We start from the raw sequence: 24,926 nt of genomic DNA on the forward strand, positions 1-24,926 counted from the left end.
AGTTAGAAAATCAAATTTCTCTTCATATTCACTGCCCCCTGCCAGCCCAAGCACAGGGAAACTACCCTTCATTTCAGTCTAGCCCCTTTCCTGAGTGAATGGTGAAAATGTATTTTCAGGTTGTAGCCAGATCAGAAGCCTGATATGGCTGAATTTACACCAACTTCTTAAGCATATACCTAGGCTATGAACCTGGACCATGTAGCACATACATCTAGTTCTTCTTTCCTGTTTTTTAGTTACAGATGCATATTTATATGTAGTTACAGTGGAGCCTGACACTAAAAGCACAAAGGGGCCATGGAAAATGTGTTCCTAGCAAATTGTATTAAAAGCTGGCGGTGAAAATGAAGCTGGCATTGTGGTGTGAGCAGGGTTTGTGTTAAATAGCACAAGTATATTTAACATGAAGTATTATCTGGCTTACTTGCCCTGTAGATAGTATTGTTTGTAGATGAGAAAATATTTAAAGAAAAATCTTTCATTCTCTCCTTTTTTGCATATGTCTTTTCTTTCTCTCTCATGCTTTAGCAACCTCCATAGCCTTGGCTGTGCCCAGAATCCTGAGCAGCTTTGCACAGGATTGCCTTCACCTTTGCAACTGAGGGCAGCCCAAAGGGTGTGGAGGTGCATGGAAATCAATCTCTTAAATATTTATAGACCCAAGAACTACAGACCTTGAGGGGAATTGTTGGGTCAGGTCATGTCAGGTCAAAGGAATCTTCTCTTCCCAGTTCGTTTGCTGTTCCTCAGCTGGCTCACCTTGGCTCCTCTGGCAGTGGCCTTTGGGCAGATTGTAGTCTCCAGCAAGGAGATGTGATTCTCCCAAGCTCTGTGTCAGCAGCTTGGCCCTTGCAGGATGGGATGGGTTCTTGGTCTGCAACCTTAATGGGAAAGAGGTTTCCCCTGTTCTTCCTCTGTCCTGCTGCTTTAGTGTGGCTTTTGGTTGGGTCTGCAGAGCCACAGGACCAGCTCAGCACCTGGCTGTCATCACCTGCTCCAGCAGGGTGAGGCTGTTGTTTTCCCTTTCCTCGATTTCTGCAAAATTAAGCAGCCCAGCAGGTTAATTCTCCTGCAGTTTTACTGCAGCAAATTGGACTTCAAAGGGAATTGAAAGCGACTCTTTGTTTTTAATGGTCCCCTTGCTGCTCGGCAGACTCCGCCAGCAGGTTTTCTGAGCCAAGAACAAAAGGAATTGCCACAGGTTACAAATAAATGAGATTCATCTCCTGCATAACAATGTCTGCAGTATGTTAACCACTGTCTGCTGACAGGAGTGGGAGTGGGAGCCCATGCAGGCTGCCACAGCCAGGGCTCCATTCTGGGGCACATCATGAGAGCTTGCTGCCTGGAGTTGAGCCGGTGGCAGCTTTGCAGTTTCCCTACCTCCCTTTTTCATGCAAACACAACCTGCTCTGAGGCAGTGTTTGCACCAGCATGTCACTTTTTTTCCATGTTGCCTTGCCCAGAACTGGGCAAGATGAGTGTTGATCAGAGATGTGCACATCAAACACTGCAAGAGCCCTAAACCTTAACCGGAGTCTGCAGGATCTCTGGTTTGTGCTCCCCGGCTCTGACATCTTCTCTCTGGACATAAGCTGGTCTCAGCCTTTCTCTGGCTCTGACAGGGATGGGTGGAGATTCCCAGGCAAGATGGTTCATCTGTCAGTTTGGCCGCGCCATGTGAACCTGAGACCGGTTCAATGTCAGAGGGCAGGAACAGCTATTTGATGTCAGCTACACTCAGCTGACAGCCTGTAAGTGGCAGAAATGTGTCCTGCCTGACCATGGTGAGTTGAGCTATTGTGTTCCTGGGCTTCATAGTGTCTTGTGAAACCACCTGGAGCTTGGAGAGGACATACAAATCCTTCCTTTGGCAATTAGTGCACATTAACCCTTGCACACTGTTTCCAAGACTCCAGCAGAGACACCTGTCAGAGGCTCTGAGTGCAGGTTGTGGCCTCATGAAATTCAAGGACTCCAACCACTGGCCTCAAAATGAACAGTGCAGGTGGCAGAGGAGCCACCTTCCTCCTTAGGCCACCTCTGGCACAAACAACAGGCGCTGTGGCCAGAGAGAGGATATTTGATTCAGTGCACCAAAGTAATATCCCAGCATGGCAGTAGTTGCACTGCTAAATTACAGCACTGGTGCTGAGGAGAGAGCAGCCCTCCTCGCCTTGTTTGTATGGGCTGTAATTCAGAGATCCAACACAAATCCAGCACAGCTCATTAACGCAGGGTCCAGGGAGGGAAGAGGCAGAAATAATGATGCTGTTAAATCAGGCTTCATGAATATGGAACAATGTCTTATTCTGCATTATTATGGCTGTTACTTAAAACATACTCCCCGCCTTTGTGCTGGGGACTGCTACTTTCTCAGCTCTGTCTGGATGGAGCTAGTGATGGTGCTGACAAGGGCTTTTAAAAGGATTTTCATGGGATGAGATAAAGAATACAAAGGGAAGTTTTTTGAATCAGTTCTTGGAGGGAGGATGTAGTGAAAAAAGTACAGAAATAAAATAAACCAAAACAGGTACTAGGGTATTCAAAGGAGAGGTTGTCTAGACATTTTGGATCAGTCCCAGTTGTTCAGCTATGCATGAAAGACAATCCCTGTGACTTGGTCTATAGCCCCCACATCTATAGAGAAGTGTATTTGACACCTGTGGAGGTGAAGGAGGTTAAGAGCAGGTGCAGAGCTGCTGTTCATGGTCTGTTATGGTGCAGACAGGTCCTGGTCCTCTGAGCTGCAAGGGCCAGCTGCCTGTCAAAGATTTTGCCTCTCAAAGACATCTAGTTGGGTGTGAGAGATGGAGAGGCATATCATGGGATAGCTGAGGTCCTTTCTTAATGGTAGACCTTCCCAAAGCCCCTTCTTGGGGTGGCATCTCTTTATGGGACAAGTGGTTTAATCCCAACTGTCCTCAAACACAAACAGCTGTTGGATTCAAACAGGATCCTCTCAGCCTGTCCTTTGTCCTTCACCTCACCATCCGAGTGGAGAGCTCTGGTGGTCAGGCAGAAGGAGCAGGCTGTGACTGGGCATGCACCTGGTGTTCTTCCTGACCTTCCCTCGGGATTATGAGAACCATCCAGCAAACACTGACATCCCAGTGAGCTTCCCAGCATGCTTTGGATCAGGTCCTGATATGCTAAGCTCAATCCATGGTTGCAGTTTCCCATGCCTTATGACAATACATCTCTTGTTCTCCTGCCTTTTTTTTTTCCCTTTCTTTCTCAGAGCTCAGTCCAGTGTACTGTTTCTAACCAAGGCATAAAGCAGAGTAACTGTGAATCATACAATAGTGTTGCAGCAAAGGAGATACAGGTTCTCTAGTAGGAGCTACCAGTTGAGCCTTTTCTCCAGTGATGCTTCTGCAGGGCCTCCCTAGAGTCAGGGGAGTTCCATCCAGGGAGAACAGAAGGCACTGTGGGGTCTGCAGGGGAGTGGGCTGTGTGCAGTGCAAGTAAGTAATGCGGAGCCACAGCGGCTTTCCATTGCCCTTCTGCCTTGCTGCAGTTGTTTGCATCAGGAGTCAAGAAGCCTCTAGCCTTGGGTTTTCTGCTGCTGAATTTTGTCTGGTTGCCACTCCTACCTGTGTAAAGGAGGTTCATCAAGCTTTTCTGACCTGAGTCCTAAGCCTAAAGAACCTGCACTAAACACTGCTAAAATATTATACCTAGCTTGTGCCACAATCCTAAGCACCAGTGGTGGAGTGTTTCAGATGTGACCTCCATTCTGGTGCAGTGTGAGGTCCTGCCTGCAGTGTTTCCTAACAATAACAGAGCAGGGTGCTCTAAGTCAAAGACATGGTAATGATAATACTTTAGGTTCACAAACACCTTGTATTTGTAATGAATTCATGGATCCCTCCAGTTCTCCCTACTCAGACTAGCCATCTTCAAGAACAAATCCTAGGAAGTATGAAGCTGTGCACAGTCAAGTGGGTGGGTCTTTTTCAAGCTCCTGTTTGTACTCTTCCAGCACCACCTGCTCTGAAGCTGTCTGTCAATGAGACACTGGTGGTCAACCCTGGTGACAACATCACTATGCAGTGCTCTCTGACGGGAGGTGACCCACAGCCAGAGGTGGTTTGGTCTCACTCTCCTAGCCCAATGCCTCCCAACAGCCTTGTGCAAGGAGGCAACCTCACTATCTGGAGGATCCACGTGGAGGACTCAGGCTACTACAATTGCACGGCCATCAACAACGTGGGAAACCCAGCAAAGAAGACAGTGAACCTGCTGGTGCGGTGTAAGTTGCTCTTTTATTTCAGAGCATGGGTTTTCAGGGTGGAGGGGCTAGATTTGCATTTCTCCTGGATGTTCTTGTACAGCTGAGGGCAAATATGATACTTAGCAGAGATTAGTATTCTGGAAAAGCTGCTGTGCAAGTTTTTTTGTTCCCAGACCAGCAGCTGTGCTAGCACTGCTTGCAGCCTCATCCCGGACTGTAGCACTGTCCTGGACTAGAGAATGATCACAGGCTGCCAGATACGAGGCCCTGGGGATCTATTATGGGAGCGTAACTGGGGGAGGTCTTGAGCCATGTTTTGCATGGAGGTGTTGCTTTCCTGAGGAGCAAAGAGGAGCATGTTGTCCTGTCCCATGCAAGACACTTTGCTGTCCCTAACCAGTTTTGCACTTGTGTTTGTCCCAGCCATGAAGAATGCCACGTTCCAAATCACCCCTGATGTGATCAAAGAGAGTGAGACCATCCAGTTAGGGCAGGACTTGAAGCTCTCTTGCCATGTGGATGCTGTCCCCCAGGAGAAGGTTGTCTATTCCTGGTACAAGAATGGGAAACCAGCCAGGTTCTCAGACCGGTTGCTCATCACCAGGAATGACCCTGAGCTCCCACCTGTGACCTGCAGCTTGGAGATTATTGACCTGAGGTTCAGTGATTACGGCACCTACCTGTGTGTGGCTACCTTCCAGGGCGCACCCATTCCTGACCTCAGTGTAGAGGTGAACATCTCCTCAGAAACAGGTGAGCCTCTCTGTGGCAGCTGGGGACCCCAAGAGAGTGGTTGGCATCACTAGCTGTCCCCCCATCCCTCTGGCTTCTTTGAAGAACTTCACATGGGTGTCTTGAATCCTAGTGGGAAAAGGTGTCACATCCTCAGGCAAGCATTTGGCTGAGACTGGAGATGGGTAATAGTTAAAGATTCTCTGCTGGATTTGTTGTGCACTGAGCAGATCTTCCTTTATGTTTTCTCCCTATGAAAAGTCCAAAGTGCAGTCCAGTCAAAGCTACAGACAGGTTTAGGGTATGATTATTTAAAGAAGCCTCCAAATTGTGAAGAAAGAAAGAGGGGATGTTATTTCACCAAATTTCAAATGTCCCTTTGCTTAGAAGGAAGTAAAAGAGAAAGCTGCTCTTTCCTCTCTTTGACATTGCTTATGAAGAGTGTCCCTTTTTACAGAGCTGTGGCTGGGAGACTGGTATCATCTGCCATAGCAATTTATGTGAAGAGCTTTAATGTTTACTGGATTACAATTGTAGTCTGTCTTGGTCACTCTCAGTAGGAGTCCAAGTGTTATAAATGCCTCCCCCCTATAAAATCAGGGTCAAAGCTTCACTCCATGGCTTGGTGAGGACAGGACTAATCCGTAAGTGTGCTTGTCCGTCACCTTGGGGACTGAAATGCAGGATTTCATGGCTGTCTTTTTGTTTCTGGGGAAGTGATGGGTCCAGCTCTGCTCTCCATTACATCCGTGTCATCTTGCTGCCTTTCCAGGACCTTGAGGGTATGGCACAAAGCAGCATTAGGCTAGTGATCTGGTGAGGACTCCTGAGGGGGCCAGCTGCCTAAAGATTTTGCCCTGAACCTTCATGTAAAGTTTCTTCTCGGTCCCTGGTTGCGCTGGATCCATTGGTCAGGCTGATCCCAGTCTTGATTCTGGACATTGCTCACTTCAGCCCCCCAGCAGAAGGTGCTGTGACTGCTTTTGTTGCTTTAGGAAGCCCCGTCTCCCAGCAGAAATGCTGGGGCCAGCCTGTTCCCAATGGGACTGTGCCCAGTGCTCATTAGCAGCCTGGAGACCAAGACGTGACCGTGCCATGGACCTACTAAACACCAAAGGGTGGTGCTTCCCTCCTGCTGGCACCCCTGGCAAATAGGGCGCTCTCTGTGCCAGCAAACACCATCCCCATTGTGCCAGCAGGGAATAAAACCTGGGGAACCCCCCAATCCTGATGCAAAGCTGGCTCTCCCGACCTTGTGTGGCTGCTGCCGCCAGGAGCAATGCTTTTTGCCCAAGATCACTAGATGGCAGAGTGCATTTGTGTTTAAAACTGCAAGGGTAAGAAGCGGCAAAGGGCTGGGAGACCCTGGATAATCCCACCAAAAAGCTGTGCAGTGTCTGTAGCTGCAGGTGTTGGTCCAGGTGCCAGCCGGCTGCTGCCTCAGAGGAGGTGTCTGCAGTGGCAGGTTGCCCCATGCTGTGGCCCAGCTGGTGGAGGGTGAGCCCCACGTGCTCATGTGGATGCTGCTGATGGGGAAGGACAGGAGGGCAGCCTGGGGCATTTTGATGCCTCTCTTTGGCAACCTGGGCCATGGGGACTGCTTTATGACCCAGGGAATGAAAATGGCCATCCCCACTGGAGCAGCCCATCATGCAGCAGCTGAGGCTGTCCAGCATGTGGCATCTCCACAAACAGACACAAGCCACCTCTGACATGTGGTTCCCGCATAAAAACCCAGCGGGTTTTCCCCAGACTGCAGGATTAGAGCAGGAGGGTGGCAGTGGTGGCTCCATGTTTCCCTGCTGAGTGAAGCCTGAGCTCACCGAGGTGGCTGCCACCACCGAGCAGCTCTGAGGAGATAGCTTTAATTAAAAAAAAATCTTCAAATGCAATTTACAGCTTTTCCCCATGGAGAAGATTGCCTCTCGCTGGGTGAGCAGCTGCTGGCAGTGCTGGGCACTGAGAGTGCTGTCGTCTTTTCACGCTGTGCGGGACAGGGTGTGATGAGATTCCCTAGCCCACAGGAGACCTGCAAATTGAAAACGTGGCCTCCCTGTTGCATAGGAAGGTCACTGCAGAGGGAAACTGGTCTGCAGCCATCCTAAATTTGCTTGGAAAGCAGCTGTGGGCTGTAACGTGTGCAATTACTGTAGCACACTCTCCTTTGCTGGAGTTGAATTGAGCTAACATTTGTCAGACCAGCTTGTTACAGCCTCTGTAGTTCTAAACTTTGATTTAAATGGAAACAAAGTACGTGGCCCTTACAGTTATGGAAGTGTCAATCCAAGTGTTGCCACTGTCTGCAGGAAGAGCTGAAAGAGGAGCTTTCAGAAGATGATTACAGCCCTATTTACCTCAGTTGAACTGTTAACTCTGAAGCCTAATACAAATAAAATGTCAATATTCCATGGGGTTTAGCACAAACTTCCCCTTCCTTGGTTCTTGGTGGAGTTGGGGATGTGAACAACAAACCTCTTCCTACCAATCCTCTGCACCCTTTAGCTGTAGTCATTGGATTTCTTTTGTTTATCAGCAAAGTTTTGTCAGTTGATAGCTGGATATTCCTTGCGCATTACTGTGCCTCCAGCTCTAGCCCTGGCTTGACAGAAGTTATGCTGGGTGAGCTGTTCCCAGCCTGGCCTGGAAAGATTGCCAGAAGTGATCTTTCTGGGACCCGTCTCTTGCTCAAGTGACCCAAAGATAACTAGTGCACTGTGAATCTCAATGTAAAGTAAGCAAAAGCACTTAGCAGAGCTGCCTCCTCGCTGTGATTTAGGAGTGAACCGGGATCCTGGATGTCTGATAAGGCTGGAAATGCAATCTACAAGCACTAATACTATAAGTCTTAGTTTCAGTCTGACCTGTATAAGGGAACTAAATACCTTGGCAGTTACGATTTCTATTTGTTGGCCAAAAGACTGCAGTTCCGTTTGAGAAATTCACTGGCCAGAAGTGGAGAAATGGATCAAAGAGGCTTTTGCCTTTGGGTTCCTCTGTGCTAGCCGTGCTGCTGGACAGAATTTTGCAACCAGAGGGGTGGGAGATGGGAGAACGTCCCAATACAGATAGTACTTGCTGTTGGCATTGGGATATGTTGTTGGATCTTCCTTGATGCTCTGCAGCTCCAGACCCTGTAGGATGACTTACATGGGCAGTGTGCTCCTATAGGGGTTGCACTGTGTCAAGTGGAAACCTTGGGAGTTCAGGGCTGTTGGTGTGACTTGAACACAAGCATCTCAAGACTATTCCTTGCTTGCTGGAAACTCACTGTAAAACAATTCCCTTCTTGTCTCCCTTCTAGTGCCACCAACCATCAGCGTCCCTAAGGGTCAGTCCACAATCACTGTCCGGGAGGGCTCCCGGGCTGAGCTGCAGTGTGAGGTTCGTGGGAAGCCCAAGCCACCCATCATCTGGTCCCGGGTAGATAAGGAAACCCCCATGCCCTCAGGGACAATGACAATGGAAACTTATGATGGGAAGCTGCGCCTGGAGAGTGTGAGCCGAGAAATGAGCGGGACCTATAAGTGTCAGACAGCCAGGTACAATGGCTTTAACATCAGACCCCGGGAAGCCCTGGTGCAGCTCAACGTGCAGTGTGAGTATAAACTATGCAGTACTGGAGTGCCTGTCTGAATGCCTGTGTACGCAGAAGCCTGTGGGCTAAGCAGGGTTGACCTTTCCTATTGGGTTGAGCAGACACATCTCTCTTGTCTGGGGACCTTTGAACAGTTTATATTTAATTGGCCTTGGCTACACAAGACTAAGGACAGGATACTGTATGGCCAGCGTGTTGCAAGTGGAAGGGGGAGATGTTGTGTGTGTTTTGTATACAGTGCTTTCTATTTCCCTATCAGCAGATGAGTGCAGAACAACACCAAGTGTGTGTTTGTGTGCATTACATATGTGCAAAATATGTTTAGGGTATGTTAGTAAGTTTGTGAAGTCAAGCACTCAAAATGTAGCAAATGAATGTTAATTAGACCATTTCCAGCCCACAACTGTTTCTTCAACTTAGTTACCCCAGCTTTCATTTCTGGACATGCCTGAACCATTCTGCCTGAAAAGCAATGCTAGACAGACCCTAATAGGGACTGCGTACTCCCAAGTGGTTTCCATGCAATAAAGCTGTAACAGAAAACTGATTCTTAGCATGTGGTGTATTGAGTGATTTTAGTGATGGGTGATGCTCCCAGCTCCACTTGAAGGTGATATCTGTGCACAAAGGAGAATGTAGAGGGAGGGATGCTGCTGGTGTCCATGTTGGGTGACTGTCTCCGCCCTTTCCCTGCAGTGGTTTCTCAGTGCATGCTCAGCTCCCATGCTGTTGTGTTTTGACAAGTGGGGGTCTGTGCTTTCTCTTTCAAGACTTTGAATCAGACCAGGAGAAGGCAGCTGGATAAAATGCCTTGGTCTGGAAGGAGCTGTAACTGCAGGAGTAGCCCTCCCTGCAGACCTCATCTCATTGGGATAGTGCAATTGATGAACTCTTGCAGAGCCCTCTGAGCAGCACAGCTCTGGCAGGTGTGGGATGTATAGAGAGCAGGTTAATTTGCACCCGGGTGCGCTGCCTCTGAACTGTGACTGACGAGCCTCCATGCAAAGCACAGCAGCCCTCATTAGCCATGCTGCCACACTCCTCCCAGGCTTGCTCCCTGGGAAGTAGAGAAGTGAGACCGGAGCGGATAACCTTGCTGAAGCCAACCAGACTCACAGACAGGAGCTGCTGGGAGCACAGCAATAACGGAGGTGTGCGAAATCCTGCAAGTACTTTGAGTATTCAAAGATCCCCTTCTAAAATTCTCTCTGTCCATTTAGGAGCATGGCAGGAATTAGATTACAGGATGGGGACAGGGGAATGTATGCAGATTTCCATGCAGGTAAATATGTGTGGAGAAGCTTCCCTTAAGCAAGGTGGAAATGTGCGTCTTGGTTTAAGCTGTTTTGGAAGGCAGGCTGGGTCAGGCATATGGGGCATGGCAGGACACGGCAGAGAGGGTGATTGATGGGAGATGCAACAAAATCTCACTCTGGAGCAAAGAACCATCAGATCTGCTGGTGTTCCCAGCTTGGTGTTGGTGTTTGATAGCTGTGCAGTCCTCACTGAGGGAGCAGCAGTGCTGAGCTGAAGTCGAGTTTACTGGGTGGTCTGGAGGGTGATCACAGCCCTGAATCTTGGGCTGGAGGGAGAGGGCATGACTCCCCACACAAGCAAGCTGGTTCTGGGGCAGAGCCTTTGATGTGACCCCCAAGAAGGCAAAGATGTAATGAACTTCTGTGTAAAGAACAACTCAACATACTCTTCCTATAGCTCTTCCCAAGGCCAAGCAATGCTTTATTGTGATCTCGCCCAAGTACTGGTGGCATGGTCCATGCAGCAGCCCACCTAAACAGCCCTCATCCCTTCATCAGTAAGCACCCAGCTTCAAGTAAGGGTAGACAGAACTGAGCATTTGTACACCTGAGCTGTCTCCTCCTGCCTGGAAACTGTGGAAGTGCCTTATGGTGGCACTGCCTGTTCTGTGCCTGAGCGGGCAGCTTTGGTTTCAGGGCTGTCAATTTGCTCCTTCCATCAGCAGGAAAAACAAACTGCAAACCAAGAAAGTAGGGCAAGAATCGCAGCTGGAAGGAGGTGGGTGCCGTGGCCACAGTGGTTAATTGAAACGCTGCTCTCCAGCGTGGGTAGCTCATTAGACCAGTGGCTTGCTCCGGAATTCTCATCTTGTCAGAAATGGGGATCGTGTGGCTCCTGCAGCCTCTGTGATGAGCGCTTCCCCCGCCTCCCCCAGCCTGTGCATCCCAACGGAGAGCTGCTTAGGTAGGGTGTGGATCCACATGGGCACGCATGCACGTGTGTGTGTATGCAGGTGTGCCTGTTTATGTGTTGGCGTGAGCTCCTTTTGAACTGGCTCACTCAAGGGAAGAGCGAATTCTGGGTGATAATGTGGTTGTTTCTCTGATTTTCTCCAAAGCTAAAGTTGCAAAATCAATACGGCAGATCTGATTAGATGTCAGAACCTGTTTCTGTGTTTCTCTTTTCTTTTCTTTTTCTCCCCTCACCCTCATGCATATAGTGCTGTATTGTAACAAACTAGCCCAAGAAATAGGCTTTGCTAACTGCACTGCAGTAGTGGAAAGAGAATAAGAAGACAAAAACAAGTCAGCTGTCAAAAAAAGAAACCCAAATATTTTTTGTATTTTGCAAGCAGAAATTGTTCTCCTTTTATCTTATGAGATGTAATTGTCTATCATCAGCTCTCTGACAGGCTGGATGGTCTGTTCCCTGGACATCTTGGTCAGAACTGTAGAGCTTTGGAAGATTAATAAGTTCATGAAAGTCCTTGCAGCCTTATAGCTCTGCGGTTAGGATGAAGAAATGTTGTATACTGGTTACAGCGACAGATCGGGCTTGTCAGAACTTAGAATCTGGCTGCCACTTCGAGTGGCAGTGTCTTATCATCTTTTTCCATATCTTCAAAACAGGAATAAAACTGACCCATCTCTTCAAGGATTTGTGGGGCACAATAAACAGAGCACTTTGAAATCTTGAAATAAAAATAGTAATGGAAGGGCAGAGCACTGCTGTTAATAATATCAGTGCTATTGCTGATGCTGTTGTCAAGGCTTTTTTCAGGACCAGGTACACTCGCAAGAAAATCCCAGCAGAAAAATGAATCCTCTGCAGAGTTGGGTTTAAAATCAGGGCTGGGTCACCCTGTGTAGATGAGATACTGTAAGGCTGTAAAACACACACTGGGCTTGAAAATGTGCAGCACTGGTTTTTGGAATACAAAGTGTCATTTGGAATACAAAGTGTCATTTGAGCCAGTATGTATGGAAGGAGGAAAGAAAGTGTGTATGTGTAGGTCGGTGGAGAGGATGCTACCTAGATACAAATTTAGCAAGTACATAATAACAAATGGCAAAGAATATATTAGCCATGTATCCTAAGAGCCTGGTCAAAATAGCATTTCCATTAATTACAAAGATTAGTAGTGACTCTAAACTCTAGCTGTTGCTATAACTGGCCTTTGAGATGACTGTCTTTTCATGCTGAATATTACATTTACTCTGTTAGAGCCTCATAGAACAGTGTGGTGTAAATTGCAATCCTAGAACATTATCCTGCTTAAATGATATTGTGTCAGTTTTGATACTTTGTCAGTCTTGAACAGCATGTCATAAACTCTTGGACAGCTTAGTCAAAGTCCAGATCAAGCCTGCGTGTCTTATCACACCTGATCCTTGATACATCTACTCCAGTATTTTCCCATAGATAGGCTCATCCTCCCTCACAGCACTCACTACTTGTTGTCTCAGGCCCTTGCTCGATCACCTGAATGGGTTCTCCCTCTTTGGGTAACCACCAAAGCCTGGTAGCAGAGCACCCATCTTTCTTGAGAGATGTTAATTAGTTCACCAAATTCTGATCATTGGATAAGCAGACTTTTGTTGGTGCCATTTTTGTCTTTGGCAGAAGTCTTGCTGTATCTAAGTGCCCAGAGAAAGAAGGGAAGAAGGAAGAGGAGATGTTTACATGGAGCTGACCTTGTTTTAGATAGTCAAGTCTGAAAGATGATCCTGTTTCTTATCTTGGGGCCACACAGCAGGGGAACTGTTGGCAGGAAGAAAGACTAGAAAAGGAATTAACCTGAGTGTCTCCTTCCCTGGAATAACATGGCTTGTGAATTTGGCCCCTTCTGGATCCAAAATAATAATCCACAGTCATCTGGGATTGATCTCCAAAGGATTACACTTATTGCCCTTAGATAGAGTTTTGCCCTATTAAGCAGCAGGTGGATTATTTTGCTTTATCTTCAAAGCATAATGAATATTAGGTGTAAGCAGGAAAGTAGACTGACGTTCTTTTTGGAGGGGCAGTTACGTGGTTAACAGGACTTCAGGAGCCATTGCATAGTCCTAGACATAGGCATTGCCATAGGGCTGGTGACCAGCAGGTCTGGCTCTGCCCTGACCTGGAAGGCAGTCAGAATACGTCCTGCTGGGGCATCTGTTGCCCTTGTCACTTAAACTAATGTTCAGGTGGGCACAGATATGTTTTCCTATTCAAGCTTGCACACTGGCAAATGTTATTCCTGGTCACACGTTGTTGACTCATTCCTCTTTAAAATCCTGCTGAACCCATCAGCAATGCTGTACATCAGGTGGGCAGTAGTCAGCATCAATTTCCCCTGTTATCTATGTAGCAAACAGAAGAGCAGGGAGGAGGGGAGGGGGTGATACTGTAAATAAGTAAGAAGCATTGCTGGATCCACGCAACTGGAAATGGAAATGCATTAAACTGTTTCGATCAACTGTTGAAGCCATAGCTCAATGTCAGTGCTCTTTGCTGGTGCCCTGCCCCCTCTGAAACATAAGCTTGGATATTAACTTCTCCGTTAAAAGCACTCTTGAGACATGCTCTTGGCATGGAGATGTTTCTATAAAGTGGCTAGGACTGGGCTTTTGGCTCCTGAGAGCTCCCTGCAGCTCTCCCTGCCTATGTGAAGGGAGTCTAAGAGAAATGAGACTGTCTGTGGCCAGAGCTGACCCATACCTGTGACTGAGCTGGCTTATCTGTCTTGCTGCTTGGTCATGTGAGCTAGAGTATTGAACCATCTGCTAAGAATTTTAGACTTGACTGGTTTCATTCTGAGTGTATTTATTAATAGTGACTGTTATAATTTTTTTTATTATTATTATTTTCATCAGTGAAGTTCATGCTGACACCCTCCTCCAAGTTGAGGAGCACAGTTCAGGAGCTAACCTGGGGGCAGAAGGTGATTTTTCTACCCATCCAGTGGCTGTGACTTTCCTGCCCTTCCATTCATGCTTCAGTATTGCTGTTCTACATGCTACAGGTCTTGCTCCCAAGAGAGGGAAACCTCAGGCTCTCCTACCAACCAGAGCTCTGGGATGTTCTGGTTCGTTTTAGACCACCAGAAGCTTAAGAATGAACTGATGTTCTGGCGAAGGTGTGTCTGTATTCAAAGCCACAGGAAAACAGTGCCTTCTGCAAGTTCAGTGTTTGCAGACCTGGAGACCTTCACTAGCAAAAAGAAGAAAATCATTTGTAGTCATGGGCATGACCTCGAACCACCAGTCTGAACAAAGCCTGACCTGGTTGTTAGGTTCCACTTTGATGGCAATCCTCCCTGTTTATCCCCTAATTTGTTGTTCAGAGGTTTGTGTAGCTAAACTGAAAGTATACATGTTATTTCTGTGTTTCTATCAATACACAGAAACCCCCTGCTTCCCTCGTTAAGAGCAGAGAGTTTTGTTCCTGATAGTCAACACACTTTCCACTTGTACTATTGTGTCTGGGATTAAGTTGCTTAGAGCTTGTGTTTGTGCACATAGCCCTGTCCTCAGTGATACGGTGTTCACTCTGCTTCCCCATGCCTGGACTGCTAACAACTAATTAGAGTTGTCAGTCTAAGGACAGGCTGAAGGAGGAATCAGTTTTACTCTGCGTGGCTGTAAACCTAAATGGCCACGGTTCAGAGCACAGTAACAACCACAGAGGCTTAGCTGGCCTCAGATTTGTTTTAACAATTACCATCTATTGGGCCTGGCAGACAAAGGCTGTGACAGCACTTGCATCAGTTTCAGATTGGGTCTTAAGAGGTGTTATACCAAATGTAGCTGAAAAGAGGATGGCTCCTGTTTGTCTAGGACTTGTTGGCCCTACCCTCCTGCCAGCCTCGTGGCATTGAGGGGCAGGTAATCTGACAGGCTAAGGATGCTTAGCTAAAACCTTCTTTGTGACCACCTTTATGTTTGTGGAACAAAGCCCCAGGACTCCCAGTGCTGCTTTTTTGTAGCATTAGGTGTATGCAGCTTTGAAGGAAAATGTCTTTCATAGGATAAAGCAGTTGTATGAAATTTGGCTGGCCTGAATTTTTCCCCTTAGTGTGTAGCAGTTCAGCCTTGCTCTGCAGGACCCTGGTCTCTTCTCTGCTTGCTGCCTTGTGGGGAAGGTTCCCATGTGCTACCACTCACAGAGATTTTCTTGGGAAGTCTCCCTTGCACCCTGAGAGCTTTTCTGATTTACCTCTTTGACTGAAATTGGTCTGACGGAGCATGTCTGCATGCTGTGGTGGCCAGGAGATATAGGAGACTTGAGACATAAAGCAAAAGGCCCAGATGGCAGGGAGAATTCACTGAGGCAGTGGAGCCTGGGGAGCAGATTTTGCAAAGCTGGCGTGTTCAATCTGTGGCACCACATGTCAGATGCAAAGTACCAGGAGGCCTCCTTGCTGTGCCCTGGGTAAATGACTGTGAAACAGGAGAGGATGATACCCAAATACGTGCATCAGAAAGGTGGGAGCCCTCCTTAAAGAGGGGACCTGGGTCTGCTACGTGAGACTGCAGCCTGCCTGCACTGCTGTTCAGCCTTTGTGCAGCTCATTGCTCATCTCTAAACACCTCTGCAGTTGTAATGATAGGCTGAATAAAAGCTTGTGTGAGAGCTCCTCGCCTAGAGAGATGAATTTGTTTGTTCAGAAGAGAACTGGTTTAAATCAGCTAATCCATTTCTCGGATATTGTTGGGAGAAACAAATACACTTTCCATAAGCTGCCATTATCCCACTTTTTGGCCAGATTCTGCAGGAGGAGCAACTGAATTTTATCAAGAGAGAGAGAGACGTCCAAGCTACACAGTTTTGTGGAAAGAAGAGACAAGAGCTGTACAGACACAGTGGATGGCAGACAGTCTTGGTTGTCTCTGGACAATTGCTCACCTGCCGTGGCCCTTTCAGGGCTGAACACCACGTCTTGTACTGTTCTTATTCAGACACTCCTTTTAAGGTTTTCCTGCCATGGCAGCTATTTTCCCTGTAGGACCTAGCTATATATCACCTTTTTGGGATGAAAAGCCAACTCCAGAGTCCTCTCAATCACTTTGTGCTGTGCATATTTGGATCTTGCCCAAACACGTCCTTGTCTTTAAGCCACAGGAGCATACTGCTCCCAAAGTAGTCAGACACTCCCAGTGCTTCCCATCCTGCTGTTCTGAAGAAACCACTTTGGTTTTGAGCCCTGTTTTTGTTGTCTGGGTTTAGGCTGTAGGTGAAACCACCTGTATCAAAGACCTCCAAACTGCACTGAGACAACCTGGCTGGAGGGAGAAGTTATCCTGGCTCTGCTTCTGTTTGCATGGGGATGTAACATGGGTTTCTCTCTAACATACGTGGTGAGTACTTCTGCCATGCACTTACCTTCAGTCAGCAGGTTAGAGAAGATGAGCTTGGCACAACAGCTGTTGCCAAACTTTCTCTCTTGGTCTGCACAACACCAGTGCGTGTCCAGGGGATGTGAGAACTGGGCCAAAGCAGAGCTGTGGATCCGGGAGCACGGGGCAGCGGGATATTCTCTGACAGAGGTGATGGACAGGACTGGGATCTGAGTTTGTGGGGAATGTGTTAGGAAGAGGAGAAGATGGTACATGCTTGTGTGTAGTGGTTATATTTGAAAGAGAAAACACTGGTGATAGGAGAGCTAAGAGAGTGGGAAGGTTTGTATGTATGGTCTAGCAAAAGAGAGCACTGCAGCTGACACTTGAGCAAAGTAGATTTGGGAAGGCATGTGCTATATGCGGTAACACTGGCATCAGAAGCCATGGGGCGATGGAGGGAGTTAGAAAACTGCTGTAAGCTCTCATATTTTAAGGCTGGGGTCACAGGACAGGAAAGGAGGGAATGCCCTGTCTCTATCAAATTCTGCCTCTCAGTGACCAGGACACAAGCATGTTGAGTGCCCAGCTGTGGGGAGAGAGATGCCACAGAACAGAACTCACTAGGGGAACCAGGAAGACACCAAGCAGACAAAAGAGCAATTAATTCTCTCATGATAACTCTCAGCCTCTGCACAAGAGCCTGAGGCACAGAGAAGTGAAAACAGCTGTCCACACCTTCAGGGGAGCATAGGACATCAGACCTGACACAGGACCTGTGCCAGGGGAGCAGAGGCTCTTTTTCCCTGGCCTCTTTCCCAGAGAGCACGATGTGGTGCCATTGTATTGTGCTTGTGTCTTTGCTTTTCTCCCATGATTTTTGGGCCATAAACCATGACAAGCAGCACCTATAAGGGTGCAGGAGTAGGCTCCCTTGCTATTCCTCACCTATTCCCTGCACCCTGGTACTAGAGCAGAGCTATTTTCTCCTGTCCCACTGGAGGACTGTGGCAGGCATGTGGAGGCGATGCACAGAATAGTGATACCACTTTTGAGGAGGGGGCTTATGCAGGGAAGACCCAGAGTCACTTCTGATATGAACAGAAGCCCTAGTAGGAAACTGAGCATCCTGGTGGGTTGTGACCATCCTGACTCCAGGCTCTGAAACAGCACCAATTACATTCACTCATATAGGGAAATGGTTTGAATGTGAATTAAATTTCAGAGGTGCTCAGGTTCTCTACATCCCAGCAGGTCTTTCTGCTGCCAGTTCTGTGCTGGGACACTGTACTGGGAGGCTGAGGGTTCAGTTTTTAGGAAGGGCATAGGGGCCTTTTGGAGCTGTCTGTGGGAAAACAACTGTTCAGTTACTAGTTTGTGCTTTTCCACTTGGGCCAGTCTCTGAGAAAGAAACTGGTTTTTCCTTGAATCCAGGAAACTGTTTTCTCAATGAGTGGAGATCGCATTTCCAACATGCATCCCTCTAACCCTATTTCACTTCATATAGTTCCTGATTTTCATTCCTCTTTGCTTCTCTATTGCAAACAAAAATAAGCATGTGTGTGCACACACTCCTATCTTGTCTCAGCTTTTGCTGCTGATTCGAATTTAATTAGCCTCCAGGACTTGAGGTAAAAACACTTGGTTTTCTTTGATGAACCTGAAACACCATCATTGGTCCCAGGAATTGACAGACATGCTTAAATTTCCTAGTTGTATGCAGACCTGTTGCATTTTGTATGATTTTGAAGTCCTGGTTTCTACGGTCGTGTGTGATCTCAGGAAACCATGGAAATTTTTCATTACTGTTGACTGGGAGGAAGCTGACTTCTGAGACTGTTTGCTTGTTTGCCAAGCTGCAAGGGCATGAATGGGATGTAGAAGAGACAGAAAATGGCTCCATTTCTGTGGCAAAGAAACACCTGGGATAAATCCCTGCTGGCTAAAGAAAGAATGGCAACTGAAGGTCATTCCAGATGACCCTTTGTAGGCTCTTGATCTGTTGTGACCTTCTCTCACATCTATGAAACAAGTGCTGTAAATTTCATCTGTCACAAATATGCTACATCACTAGGCTCAGCTCAGCCAAGCATTTGATGAGAGGAATTGTTTGGAGTGCCAAAACTAACAGAGGTTCCCGACAGTGGCTGTGATTGAGGTCAAGGGAACAATAAATAAAAGTGGCATTTGCACTGAACAGGGATTTTCCTTACCAAGTGCTGATTGCAAAGAGATATTTTACTGTCCTAATCATACGCTAGAATACAGTAGCTAATAACTTAATGCAATATAGATCAGCTTAATAGTGCTGGGTCTGCTGGGATTTTCTGAGCAGTTCATAGCTTATGCATAATACAGACCCTTTATCCAACATTCTGGTATGCTGTAAAATGGGGAACTGGGGCTTGAGGGAAAGGGAGCAGCCCTCCATCTAAGGTAGTTTGCTGGAAAGAGAATAATGGATCCAAAGGGATGAGAAGATGGTGGACATTGGCTGGGTCAGAGGATAACAGAGCAACACTCCAAGTAGGTTTTGTGGCTTGGGGATTTTTCTCTTCCCTTTGGACTTGTAATGAGGCCTTACAAAAGTCCAAGTTTATGCATGGAAATGGTCAGGTTTTCATTCTGATTAGCTTTCTAGGAACCAACTCACATGTATAAATGAAAAGATGCAAATAAAACTACCTACAGGTTCCTACAGGAGGAAAAATGGTTGGACTTTGTGGTGTGGGTTTTTTTTAAACCATGTGGGGAAGCTTATGTGCTCCAGTCCGCCTACCCAAAATCCTGGGACTCCATCATCCTGATCAATATGAGAAAGTAAAAGCTCTTTGGATCTCTTTCTAACCATTTCGTGCTCTTTGTCTAGACAGGAGAGTTACTTATATGCCAAGGATATTCTCTTTTACTAGTGGAGCTGAGGAGCAAGGTGAGTTTACATTTGTGGATCTAAACTTGGATTATTTGTACATTTTCAGTGCAGCATCTACTCACAGACTGAAGTGACAGAGAATTCAGTGTATGCCTCAGTAAGTTGTTCCAGCATTTTTTTTTACTCTCATAGTTCAGTTGTCATGTGACTTAATCTAAGCCTGTCTCATTTCAGTTTCCAACTACAAGCTCTGTTTATGCCTTTGTCTTCTTGCATAAAGAGCTATTTGTTATCAGCAGTCTCTTCCTTGTGTAGTCTCAGACACCAGAACGAGTAATCTCTTAGTCTTTTTCCAGTATGCAATCCAGAAAGAGTCTCTTTAGCCATTCACCACAAGGCATGTTTTCCAGCCCTTGATTCATTTTTATAGCCCTCTTACATTTTTTTTCAACATCATTCTGGCAGCGTGGTCACCCGTATTAAACAGAATTTCAAAAACAATCTCACTGATGTAGATGCAGAGGTGATGCCCATCTCACAATATATTTAGTAAGCTTTGGCTTAATCATCCAAGAATTTGGGCATCTTTGGACTACAGAGTCAAGCTGAAAGCTGATGTTCACTGTGTTACATCGACTCGGGTTCCTCTTGGAGTTATCTCTTTCCTAGCAAGAGTGATGCAGTCTTTCCTCAACAGTTTTCTTTCTAGACCTTTACATTATCCAAGATAAATTGAATGCAGTTACCATAAGCCCATTCCATCAAGCAAACCAAGTTGTTCTGTGTGAGGTATCTCTCTAGTATATTGTTTACTGCTGCATATTTTGTCCTCTACAGATGTTGGTATCTTATCCTGACATAGGCACTTAAGGATGCTGCCTTTGTGTGGGAGGGAAGGAAGCAAAGAGCAAGCCACATCTCAGAGCTATGCCAAAGTCTGTGCCCAGTCACCCCAGCTACAAATGGATGTAAGGTCATTCAGACACCAAAGATGGTTGTGTGTGATGTTGGCTACACAGCCTGAATGGGGGACTTTATCACTGATATGCTTTAGCTATGCCAACCTGCTGGCTGGATCATCGACCTTGATAAAGATGTGAAATAGCATCAGATTAAGAGGTTCATATGAGATCTCACTAGTAAGGCCTTCCTAGAGAAGGTCTTCCCTCTCACTAGAGAGATCTCAGTGGTGCGTGCACCCATTTAAAATTTCTTTTTGAGCTCTTTCAGGTAATGTGTTTTTAATCTGCTTAACGTGGGCTGCATTTGAATAGTATTACATCTTCAATTAGTCTGTCATGTGGAAGCAAGCCAGAATCCTTCCAATGCCTGAGGATGTTATGACAAGATAGTTGCTTTTCTTGTTGCTTTCTCAAACACTACCCAGTTTGTCTGCCAAGGACCCATAAAACTATATTAATCGTCATTCATTTTGTAACTTGTAAAGTTGCATCCCACATTCATCTTCCATGAGGTTTTTTTTCTGGACTCAATGAGGAATAAAAAGGTTTACTGCTGCTTGTTTTGAGGTCTCCTCTGCTTACATTGACCCAATTGGTTCATGTTTGTACTCCCATAGGCAATACATGCATGGAGAGTACAGAATAATTTTATCTCCTCTGGTGTTTACAGGATGCTATCACAAATTTCCCCTCAAAGACCTTGCTAGATGAAGTTTTCCCCCATCTTTTCCTACCTTCTATAGCATTTTTAAGATTTTTATGATCTGTTATTAGTCTGTTATTATGCCATTTTTGCACTGATCAATTCAGATCAAGGTACACCGATCCAGCTTGAGTCTTACAAACAGGACATAGAGAAGTCTGTCTTCCATCATCTCTGAATTTTATCACAGATTTACCCACAAATATTCCCAGATTTAAGTCCACAGAGGTTCTTTCCAGAGCTGTACTCAGAATTATATCTTCTCCTTTCCCACCACAGTGGGAGGGCTCAGCAAACATTGCTGAAACTTGTTTAAAATGTCCTTTTCACCTGGGGTATCTGATTCTGGGCGGTGTTATTATCTATCACGGAGAGACTGGCAGGAGCAGGATGCCACATTACAGTGTGTGCTACCAGCGCCCCTTGGGCTGATAATTGCTGATGGATTGAGTCAGGCCAGGGTCCACTTCCTGATCTTCATGCAATGGCTAAGAATGAGGGAGGTAACAGCCTTACTTTTTCTGCCCCAGAAGAGTCAGGAATGTGAACGGAAACTTTATGGGACCAGCTTCGGGCATTTATCTGTTGGACTAAAATCCAGGCATCAGGAGAAGTGGAGTGTGTACTTCCAAACTTGTCCTGCATATCACCTTTGCTGCAGCTGAAGTCTTACTCAGTCAACATGAAAAAGTGTCTCTGTGAGACAGGCATGTGCCCACATTACAGGGGTACTACTCCTCCAAATGGTTCCTGTAATGCTGGCCCGGTTTGAGGTCAGCCTCAGAAGCAGCCTGGAAAATCGAATGTCAGGGCAGATTTATCCAGTGAGTGGGACTGTTAATAAATTTCCCCCTCCTGGTCCAAGTCCAGAGGAGATGGGACAGAGCTGATAGCCAGATGGGAAGGTCAGGGGAGCAGGCTGCTGTCCTTGAATGATTGCCAGTTCTGTCACTGGCCTCCTTCCTGTGCCCTCTGCTGCAGAGGAGGCTCCAAGCCCCAGAAAGTGATTTCTGGGAGCCCACAACACCTGTGGCTGTCAGAAGTGACAGTGCTCTTCCTAATACAGGGAAAGACAAGAGCTGCAGGGCTGCATCTGCTTCAGCAATGAGGCCGGTGTGCTGCTGCTTCTCTGGAAACACGGTGGCAATGGAGAGAGAAGACATGAGGTTCCCAATGGGGGAGAAATTCCTCCATGGCTCGAGTCCATGCCCTTCTCTGAGATGAGTGATATCATCCAGGCCTGAAGAAATGGGACTGCCAAATCCTCTGCTGTCTCCATAGGTCATTAGGAGTTTGGGGAATAAGGGGTAGGGAGGTGATTCTCTGTAAGCAGTAATCCACTGAAGATACATTAATGAAAACCTATGACAGATAGAGCGTTTTTTTCATAATTAATTAATAGAGGAGGAGTTGGACACAGGCACTTGTAAAATTCACATATTTTAAATGCATACAGGTAACAGTATGAAGGATGGAGGGGGAAGACATGACTTTGAGATGGCACAGATTGTGGCTATTTGGCAGCTAGCTTTTTCAAGCCAGTCACTATTCTGAAAGACCTCAGCCATTTCATCTCATGAACTGCCTGAACCTATCCTCATTTTTCCATCCTTCACCCATGATTGATTTGATCTACCTTGATTCATCTGAAGATGATGATGACAATGATGAAGAGGTAACCATCCAGAGAGTGACAGCAAAAATGCTTACAGTAAAAAATGTTCTTGCCTCTCCTTTCTCTATGCCACATATACTGATCCTGTGTTTTTAAACTGCATGCATTTCTTAAGTTCCTGTATGCACCACCTGCCTTGTTACATTAATTCTTATGGGAAAAACTGCTTCAATATCTGTTGACCTCAGCTGCTTCATCTATGAGACTGAACGTTTGCTATAAATCTTTTAGTTTGAGCATCCTTCCAGCCTCTTTCTGAACAGTTACGTTTTCATTGTCGTCATCTTCCTCGGATGAATCAAGATCAATCAAGGGTGAAGGATGGAAAAATGGGGTAATGATGACAGTTAGCGGAGCAGGATATTAAACGATTGGCAGCAGAACTCTGAGGCAGTGGATAGAGTGATGGAGAACTGGGTGTTGCTCTGTGCTGAATTCTTCCTCCTTGGTCCAAATTCCCTACTAGGCCTTAAGAAGAGGTTGAGGAAGAGCCTGGTTTGTATGGGGAAGCTTGTCCTCTTTCTACTCTGTAGATAAGTGGAGAACCACTATATTAGCTCTTCCTGGTCTGGCTTTGCCCCATGCATCCTTTTTGCTTGCTAGTACAGACAAAGAATTGAAAGTAAACAGAGTAAGGAGTGCTGGTTAATACTTGATTATCTTAATTGCCTTGGATGCCCCTCCTTCCCCTACCAGGCTCTTTCTGGCTTGGGTCTCTCACCTTTCCAGCTCTGATCCCATTATTAAAGCAGGTCTGATTTTTTTAATCGACATTTTTGTATTTGGCTGTGCTTGCCTCTTGCTTTGGTTGCCTGTTTGGAAAGCAGCTGTGGAGGGATCATCTAGTGCTCCCAATTTAGCTTTCAAACTGAAAACAGAAGGTGAGGTAATGCTGTAGCCCAGCTGTGAGAAGAAGACTCTGACTGCCTATGGCCCTGACAATCAGTGCATTTCCAAAGCAGGGACTCTTCCCCATTTTGACAGGATTGCAGTTCTCAGAGGCACTTTGCCCTGCAACCTCCCTGCTCTTTCAGTTCTTTTATTAAAAGGGTCTAAACATATGGAGGCAATTGAATTGCTCAGGCAGCTGGTGACTGAATAGGAGCCTGTTGCTACTGGATTGCTGCTTGGAGTCAGCAGTCACCTCTGCCTGGTAGCTCCTCTGGTTGTGAGTGAGATCCTCCACAGGAGACTAGGGGAAACTCAGTCTGTTCCTTGTAGGTGGCAGCTGCATACTCTGAACATGAGCCCTAGCAGTGACACTAATTGGATGCTGCCTGGAGTCCAAAGATTTATCACTATATTTGCTATGGGGAAGTGCAGGCTGGTGTCTGTTTTCCTTCCTAGGGTAGCTCCGTTGTGGCATGAAGCAGTTCAAACACAGGAGGTGTCTCCCGTCCAAGAGCAGGACATTCTGTCCAAGTTTCAGATGCGTGTTATGACTCAGCTTACCGATGAACTCATTAAACAAGGCACTGAAAGTTCATGGAGATTTTAACTGGCCCCTTCTGTGCAGGTGTTGCACAAGCATTTACTTTGGTCTGCATTCATCCCACCTAGCAGAGATGTGAGGACTGGGATCACCTTAAGCTTTCTGTGCAGGCACAGGAGGGAGGGATGTAATGCCAGCTAGGGATTCCTACCATCCAAATGGTCCTCTGGAGATGTCCGTCTCACTCAGTGGCTTTGGAGGGAGGTGACATTCCTAACTTGGGTGCCTCAATGAAGAGCCTGAATTTAGATGGAATAAATTTGGGCTTTAAAGTCTTGTTTCAGCTAGCTCCATATTTGTTGTCAAACCTGGGGGGATAATCTGTCCTTTCACAGTTGTTCCTCCTCAGGAATGTGGAGGGCCTCTTCTAGGACAAAGAACATCACAGATCGTCTGTTTTCCCTCTATTTTCCTTTCTTTACACTGTGGATGGAAGCACAGGGAATGCATTCTGCTGTAATGGGCCAAGCAGCTCTGTTTCTGCTCACAAGGTTGCAAACGGTACTTGTTGATCTCTGCCCCATTATAGGTCCCTGTGCCCTGCTTGTTTCTGCCAGGCACAGGAGGAGAGTCAGAACTGCAGATTCAGGTTTCTCTTTTATTTCTCCTTTGCCGGACTTTTTGCATGTGATTCCTCTGGCATTTAAAACTCTAGGACAGTGTTACTGCCCAGAGAAAACAAAATCTGAATTGGAACTAAAGCTGTGCCTCTGCCACCTGAAGAGCAGAGAGAGAAAAGGGAATTGTAAAGATAGAGATATACATACACACACACACATACAAAACATCATCTTGTCAAGGACTTTAGAAGAGAACTAAGAATTCTCTCCTCCTAGTATTTGTTGAGTTTGGGGGCTACTGGGGATAGGACAGAGCTGATTACTAGGACATAAAACCACACCTATGGGGAGGACTTGCAGTAGACTTAAACTGCAGCAAGGGAATTGGATTAGATGGAAATAAAAACTAGTGATAAACTCTGAAGAAAGAGGAAAGATGTGAATTCTCTGTTTTGAAAGAAGAATCTCATTTTGTTCTTTTTTTGTGGGTTGATTTTTTTTTTTCTTTTCCTTAGTTT

General features: G+C 46.4%; 1 protein-coding gene across 2 annotated transcripts in view; it reads left to right on the forward strand.

The window, feature by feature from the left end:
- MDGA1 (MAM domain containing glycosylphosphatidylinositol anchor 1) overlaps positions 1–24,926 on the forward strand; it is a 149,325-nt gene that overhangs the window by 62,544 nt on the left and 61,855 nt on the right. For both annotated transcript variants that reach the window (XR_012622446.1, XM_074818131.1), the window contains exons 6-8: positions 3,989–4,258; positions 4,664–4,993; positions 8,274–8,567. Coding sequence is in view for 1 of the 2 variants with exons in the window: in XM_074818131.1 (XP_074674232.1) it covers positions 3,989–4,258; positions 4,664–4,993; positions 8,274–8,567 (894 nt within the window). In the remaining variant the exon portion in view is untranslated. The remainder of the gene's footprint in view (positions 1–3,988; positions 4,259–4,663; positions 4,994–8,273; positions 8,568–24,926) is intronic.

Source organism: Strix aluco, chromosome 3 (genome assembly GCF_031877795.1).
Source record: "Strix aluco isolate bStrAlu1 chromosome 3, bStrAlu1.hap1, whole genome shotgun sequence".
In the NCBI taxonomy this organism is placed as follows: Eukaryota; Metazoa; Chordata; class Aves; order Strigiformes; family Strigidae; genus Strix; species Strix aluco.